Source organism: Bremia lactucae, linkage group LG5, assembly GCF_004359215.1.
Source record: "Bremia lactucae strain SF5 linkage group LG5, whole genome shotgun sequence".
NCBI lineage: Eukaryota > Oomycota > Peronosporomycetes > Peronosporales > Peronosporaceae > Bremia > Bremia lactucae.
The window spans coordinates 4,501,541-4,508,424 of NC_090614.1; the positions used below are offsets into that span (position 1 = coordinate 4,501,541).

Consider the following 6,884-nt stretch of genomic DNA (forward strand, 5'->3'; position numbering starts at 1 on the left):
TTCAGTACAAGTCCACTTCGCACTGCTTCAGTTGCGAGTGGTGCCTTACGTTATTTCACGTACACTAGTACATGCAGAGGAAGACTTCTCTTTAAGGTAACTAGCTTAAAGAGGGTAAAATGAAAACTGCATTAATATAATTAAGTGTCTCTTTTTCTATCTTTGTAAATGCTAACTTAATTATAATCTAATACTAAACACGTAATTGAATTCTTATATTTATCTTATCTGTTACACTCTCTTTGATTACTCCTACAGCTGATTAGTCTGCGGAATAAATAGGTATAATGGTTTATACCTATTTATGGATATGAATTCTGAATATTACTATATATAGTAATATCCTGCAAATATTATCTACCTTTTAGATAATATATTAATTAACAACCTTTAAGTGTTAATTTCATTGAACGATACACCCCGTTACACTACGCACGTTCCAACCAACATGGATATGATAATTGAAGAGGGAGAGAGTTTTCAAGCCTCATAAAAGCTTTTACTTTCACTTAATGCCTAAGAGGTTCGCTCACTTGCGTGACTACAAAAAGAAAGCCATAGAACGAATGAGATCGGCCGAATGCGGTGGGCCGTTAGCGCCATATTGGTTGCTTTGAAATGGGACAATTAATATACGGCTATAGTCAACTTCATACAACATGAACATAACGCTACCCGAGAAAAGGTAACCTTGCTTCAACAGGATACTACAAATTTGCTAAGAATTCGCTATAAGATCGACCACCAAAACATCATTTTCCTACAGAATTATCCTTACCATATAGAAAAGGCAAAATTATTTAATTTATAACAGTAAAAATTCCCGTTTCAGCTTAATGGTAAACAATTTGCTGCAACGTGTCAATTAAGTCCTTCGCTTCAAGGATCGGCGGTTTCTGACTTTCCCTGCATAGGAGCAGGGCTTGTGCACCCACGGCCCTTGCAGCTTTATAATCTTTCGTAAGATGATCACCAACGTGCAAAAAATTGCTAGGAACCACGCGTTCGCCATTTCCCTGGAGATTTTTAAACGTTGAATTAAAGATTGACGCGTGTGGCTTCATGTGTGGCTGGTCATATGACTTCGTAACAACATAAAAAAAGTCTCGCAGCCCGAGGCCAACCAGCAGCGGCTCCAGTCTCTCATCAAAGTTCGAGAAAACGCCCATGGGCACGCCCGACTTTTGTAAAAGTTCGAGAGTCGGCCGCACGTCGTCAAATACCGACCAGGCCTCCGGACGGCCAAAATGCGCGTACAATTGACTTGTGAAGCGCTCACTCTGCTCTGTATTAATTGAGGTGCAGATGAACACTTCCGCTCGATTCATTACGCGAATGACCAAGTCGCGCCACCACGTGAACGCGGAGGGGTCGGTGCCGTCAGATCCAAAGTTTGGTCTGCGCTGCGATAGCATTCGGAATTCGGACGGGAAGTGCGCTGTGAGCGCTTTTGTCAATACGGTGCGGCGCGACGATGAGAAGGAATTCCCAGATTCTGCCTCCCAAAAGCGAAGATACGTTGCTCCAATGGCTTCTGCCGGACGCAGCAGCGTGCCAGTGGCGTCCAGTGTCAGGTACTGCCAAGTTCTCATTCTCTTACTGCTTCGGTAAGAACAAAATGGAAAATAAAGTTAAAAGACAGATGAACAAGCTCAGATAACGTCAGACTTTATGATGTACAATAATTGTATAAAACACAACTACTTTTCCATCATAATGCCTTAAGTAAAAAAACCTCAAGCAGCACAGGCAACCTCAGCCGATTGCATCATGAATTCCTCGTCAAATCCTAGAGGTGAATTCGTCCACTCCACCTTCGGCAGATACTCCCCATTGGCCACATAGTGGCGAGGGAGATCAAGTGTAGTCCACACGTCCTCAAGCGCAGTCATGAGGTCCTCCACCATGGCATCCGTATGGGTTGGCAACGGCGTCAGACGCAAACGCTCTTCGCCACGCGGCACAGTAGGAAAGTTGATTGGCTGCACGTAGATGTGATATTTCTCCATTAAAATACGCGAGGCTTCCTTCACTTTCACGGCGTCGCATACCATTAACGGAATAATATGACTCACACTTGGCAGCAGCGGAAAGCCAGCATCCACCAGTTTAATTTTCAGTTCTTGCGAGCGCGTATGCATCGCCATCCGCTCCACCTGACTCTCCATCAAGTGATTCACTGATGCACGGGCACCAGCAGCTAGCATAGGAGGCATGGACGAGCTGAAGATAAACCCCGAGGCGCATGACCGCATGGCGTCGACCAGTGCCGCATTGCCAGCCACGTACCCGCCCATGATGCCGTAACCCTTTGCAAGGGTACCAGTGACCATTGTAATCCGATCCAGACAATGGTCGCGCTCGGCAACACCAGCCCCGCGGTTGCCATAGAGACCAACGGCGTGCACCTCATCATTAAAAGTCATGGCTCCGTATTTGTCCGCGAGATCACAAATCTCGTGCAATGGGGCGACCGTGCCCTCCATGGAATTAACGCTTTCAAAAAGAATGAGCTTCGGAGCCTTCGGGTCAGCCAATCGAAGCTTCTCTTCGAGGTCAATCATGTCATTATGCTTGTATACAAACTTTTGCGCACCGCTGTTGCGGATTCCTTGGATCATTGAGGCGTGGTTAAGACTGTCCGAGAACATGATGAGGTCTGGAAAGATTTTAGTCAGAGTGCTAATCACGCTATCGTTGGCCACGTAGCATGAAGTGAAGAGCAGCGCAGCCTCCTGCTGGTGAAGATTGGCCAGATCTCGTTCGAGCAGCACGTGGTTATGATTCGTGCCAGAGATGTTGCGCGTGCCTCCAGAGCCAGCGCCAGACTTCATAAGATATTCCTGCATCGCAGAAATAACTTTCGGATTCTGACCCATGCTCAAATAATCGTTCGAGCACCACGCGACAACCTCTTTCGTCTTTCCTGAGACTTCGTGGTGTGTAGCGCGGGGGAACTTTCCACGTTTGCGTTCCAGATCGGCAAAGAGACGGTAGCGGCCCTCACGTTTGATGGTTTCGATCGTCTGCGCAAAACCATTTTCATATTGAGAAGCTGAGAGGCCACCGACACGCGTCTGGCGAGTGGGGGTAGTGGGAAATTGCGCGACCGCAGACGAGTAAGGCTTGGGTACGCCAAGTTGCTTCGCCTTCTGTTGCTGCACCTTCTTCTTAATTTCTGCGATACGCTTTAGAGTGGCATCGGAAGTCGTTGATGTTGCATGCGCCTGTGAGGACGTTGGGCCACTGGCGGCTGCTGCGGCCATGATTGACGACATATGAGGACACAACTTCGCTAGCTGTGCGATATTGGGCAGTAAAGCAGCACGAGCAGTGGGAAGTGCGTGCATGAAGGGACAGCGCGATGCGGCTTGCATGCGACCAGCGGCGACGGATGCACGGGTTAGAGCCATTTAATTCGGGTGCTCTGCTATTCTCGAATTTTAAAGTGCCAATGAAAACGGAAGGGTACACGTGGGATAGAGTATCCAGGCTACAACGACTGAAACTTTAATTATACGAGGTTTAATGTATAGGATTGTGCAAGCATTCTTATTCTAAAACATTTGCTTTAGCAGATTTAGACTTGAAACGGTTTCGACGTGTCGTCCCTCCCAAAATCGTGCAGCGACGAGCCATATCCTTACAAACACCAAGACATTGAGCTGGACCACAGTAGAAATGGAGATAGAATCTTGGCAGCAGCTTGATTTGACAAGAAGCCCAACCCAGATTGGCACGATGGGCAGCAGAGGCGCAGCGCAGATTATGCAATCGAGGTCCACATGGTTCTATCAATTTCGGATGGAAAGTTTTGAATTGATTTGGTGCCTCGACTAACATTTTCATGTCGGTTAAGCATCAGCGTCATCCCATTACATGCGTCACCGTGGGAGATGTTGCCTGACAAGTGACTCCTTCAATGTTTGGTGGCAATTGTGTCACTCAAAGTTCTAGCTTCCTATCTCGATTGTGCCCGCTTTGTTTAGGGTTTGCTTCGTAGTAGATGCTGGCCTTAAGCTTGATGCTGGATGTCGGCATGAGCTCCCTTGCGCTACAGCATCTTGGAAACACATGACTGGGTTACGCGATCTCGAATTCTACACACCCCGGACAGAACAGGTACAAATGTGAAAAGCTGATTTATAATGAATGCTATTACCGCTTCTTAATCGTCAAAGAAGACATTTAAAGCTAAATTTTGCGGGATGGACCCGTATGTATCTAAAAATATGTAAACGAAATACACGTCAATATTCCAAAGTTTGGTAGTATTGAAATTGTTAAGTCAAAAATGAATAACTAATAATTTTTTTTGTACTTCTTTACTTATGTGACGGGATAATCCGGGCTAATTAAAGAAAAGGTGGGATTCCCTAATTTTATAGCTTTTACTTTGAAATTGACCATGTCCGCTATTTTATCTGTCATATAGCCGAATTTAATTCTTTTCTTTCTTTATTACATATGATTAGACTAAAACAAAGCATAAAAAACAAAGCATCGAATCGTTCATTCAGCACTTTAAATGGCGGAACAAGAAGTCGACGTTCCTGAGGCAAGCCTGCGCAATCTGGTCGCGCAAAAATCGCTGCAGTGGATATTTGTAGGAGGAAAGGGTGGGGTAGGAAAGACTACTACGTCTTGTTGTCTCGCAATCCAGCTAGCAGCGCAGCGCGAGAAGGTGCTCATCGTGTCCACGGACCCTGCCCACAATCTTAGGTGCGCTCAAGATTTATATTGCATCCCTGTCATTTGTGTAACACTTTACATTGCAGTGATGCGTTTGGACAGAAATTTACGCGTGAGCCAACACCTGTTAAAGGGTTTTCTAATTTGGCGGTCATGGAGATTGATCCCAACGTGGACGTACGTGAAGGCTTTGGGATCTAACTGTTACTGAACGCTGCTACGCATACTAATTCTGTGCAATGTTTGGTGCTATTATTAGCTGGAGGAGATGAATGCTGACGGCGTACAGGACAATTCAGGCATGGCCTCGTTTATGAAAGATCTGACGAACTCCATCCCGGGAATTGACGAGGCCATGAGCTTCGCTGAACTTATGAAGCAAGTGCAAAACATGGACTACTCGGTTATTGTATTCGACACAGCACCTACAGGACACACGCTTCGGTTGCTTAGTTTCCCGACGGCGCTGGATAAAGCTTTTGACAAGATCTTATCCCTTAAGAACCAGTTTTCGGGCATGTTTTCTCAAGTCTCGGCTTTGCTTGGAGGTGCATTGCCTTCGCAGGAGATGCTGCTAGGCAAGCTCGAGCAAACGCGTGAGGTCATTCAGAAGGTGAACGCGCAATTTAAAGACCCGGGACGCACTACCTTTGTGTGCGTATGCATTCCCGAATTCCTATCACTCTATGAGACCGAGCGACTTGTACAGGAGCTCACGAAGTATGAAATCGACGTGCATAATATAGTAGTCAATCAAGTGCTGTACCCGGAAGAGGGATCAACATGCAAGAGCTGCAGCGCCCGCCAAAGGATGCAGCAAAAGTACATTGATCAGATTTATGATTTGTATGAAGATTTTCATGTGGTGGAGATGCCACTCCTGACGGAGGAGGTGCGTGGCGTTCCGTCTCTGAAAGCTTTCTCTACGAATCTGCTAGCGCCATATGAGCCTAATCCGTGACAAGTTGAGGTTTGCCTTTGCTAAGCTTGGTAAAGGGATGAGATTGCTTAGAAATGCGCTGGAACTTGGTCCTACTCGCTGTCACTATATTCTGCCACCAAGCTAGGAACAGGTTTAATCGGGGTTTTGGCCTTCAGTATCGTTTCCTGTTTTAAGAGTGCCGTTGCCTTTTTTTTAAATGCTACAGCTAACTTTAGCGGGGGCGTCGTTGACTTATTAACATTTGTTTCGCTCAAGATGGTCCGCCCCAAAACAGTCTTGGCCTTATCAGTTGTACCATGCACGGGTTCATTCAATGCATTCTGTGACTGCTGCAATAACAATTTCTCTGTGAATACACGACGAGCCTCCTGTCTATCATCCTCAAACTGCTTGTCGCGCTCCTCGCTGTTCTGCTTATCGACATTCGCGTGCTGCTGTAGTAGCTTGTCTGTGTCTACCTTGGCGTGGCGCTGATTTATGGCCTTGATCTCGTCAAGCGCATCTAAAATATCCATTTCACGCTTGGAGTCAAGCGTTCGATTTTCAAGTGCCTTCATTGCGTCTCCTTTCTCCTCCTCGGCCCGCTGAGTGATGGCCGCCTCCTCCTCGTCCTCATTCTCCCTCCAAGGCTCAAAGTTGCGCTGACAGCCGTGCTCAGCAGCATAGTCACCTCGTTTGGGATCCGTTTTAAAGGTGATCTCGGAAGAACATGTTATACACTTTATGTAGAAGCGGTAAATGCGGATACCGTGGTAATTCTCCTCAAGCACCTCTTCCTTACGCGAATTAAACTTTTTGCCCCGATACATGTACTCGCCGCACGTGGCGCATTGGATGGAAAAGGGTAGCATCATTCGGACCTCTACTTGCTCATTTTTAGGTTTCTTTCGGCGTGGTACCAGCGACGGATCGAAATCCGGCGGAAAGTATTTGTTCAGCACCTTGCGCTCGCCCATTGAAAGACGATATGTTTTTCGAAGGCAAAAAAAAAGCATTTAGATTATGGGTATTTTAGGGACGAACTATTTATTCCAATAAGATTGTAGACAATTGCGCCGAATGCCATAACGAGAAATTTTAGAGCTACATTCTATGTTATAAGAATATAGTCAGATTTGAAAGATTACAAATTTTCTTTTTTCGGACATCCTTTGCAATATGTCCAGGTTAGCTAGACTCGTACCACAAATTTCTCCCACTATTGGACCACAATCGGCCGGGCTGTAATCGTTGATAAGCCGTTAATGAG

General features: G+C 46.1%; 4 protein-coding genes across 4 annotated transcripts; 1 reads left to right on the top strand and 3 right to left on the bottom strand.

The window, feature by feature from the left end:
• Nucleotides 1-833: 833 nt before the first annotated feature.
• CCR75_001803 (uncharacterized protein) lies at nucleotides 834-1,592 on the bottom strand (the record flags this gene model as incomplete). The annotated part of the gene is made up of 1 exon (XM_067959904.1): nucleotides 834-1,592. One exon carries the CDS (start codon nucleotides 1,590-1,592, stop codon nucleotides 834-836), a length of 759 nt encoding a protein of 252 aa, XP_067820988.1.
• Nucleotides 1,593-1,736: 144 nt separating this feature from the next.
• On the bottom strand, nucleotides 1,737-3,413 carry CCR75_001804 (uncharacterized protein; the record flags this gene model as incomplete). Its single annotated transcript, XM_067959905.1, has 1 exon — nucleotides 1,737-3,413. The coding sequence occupies one exon, from the start codon at nucleotides 3,411-3,413 to the stop codon at nucleotides 1,737-1,739; it is 1,677 nt and encodes a 558-aa protein (XP_067820982.1).
• A 1,110-nt stretch (nucleotides 3,414-4,523) lies between these two features.
• On the top strand, nucleotides 4,524-6,550 carry CCR75_001805 (uncharacterized protein). The gene is made up of 3 exons (XM_067959906.1): nucleotides 4,524-4,722; nucleotides 4,779-4,869; nucleotides 4,952-6,550. Exons 1-3 carry the CDS (start codon nucleotides 4,529-4,531, stop codon nucleotides 5,651-5,653), a joined length of 987 nt encoding a protein of 328 aa, XP_067820983.1. The 5' UTR covers nucleotides 4,524-4,528; the 3' UTR covers nucleotides 5,654-6,550.
• On the bottom strand, nucleotides 5,725-6,591 carry CCR75_001806 (uncharacterized protein; the record flags this gene model as incomplete). Its single annotated transcript, XM_067959907.1, has 1 exon — nucleotides 5,725-6,591. The coding sequence occupies one exon, from the start codon at nucleotides 6,589-6,591 to the stop codon at nucleotides 5,725-5,727; it is 867 nt and encodes a 288-aa protein (XP_067820984.1).
• Nucleotides 6,592-6,884: the final 293 nt, after the last annotated feature.

Excerpts from the sequence above, each read along its gene's own strand:
- CCR75_001805 (XM_067959906.1), top strand. The coding sequence starts at position 4,529 with ATGGCGGAACAAGAAGTCGACGTTCCTGAGGCAAGCCTGCGCAATCTG. Across the intron at positions 4,723-4,778 it reads GACCCTGCCCACAATCTTAG|TGATGCGTTTGGACAGAAAT; the intron begins GTGCGCTCAAGA and ends TTTACATTGCAG. Across the intron at positions 4,870-4,951 it reads AGATTGATCCCAACGTGGAC|CTGGAGGAGATGAATGCTGA; the intron begins GTACGTGAAGGC and ends TGCTATTATTAG.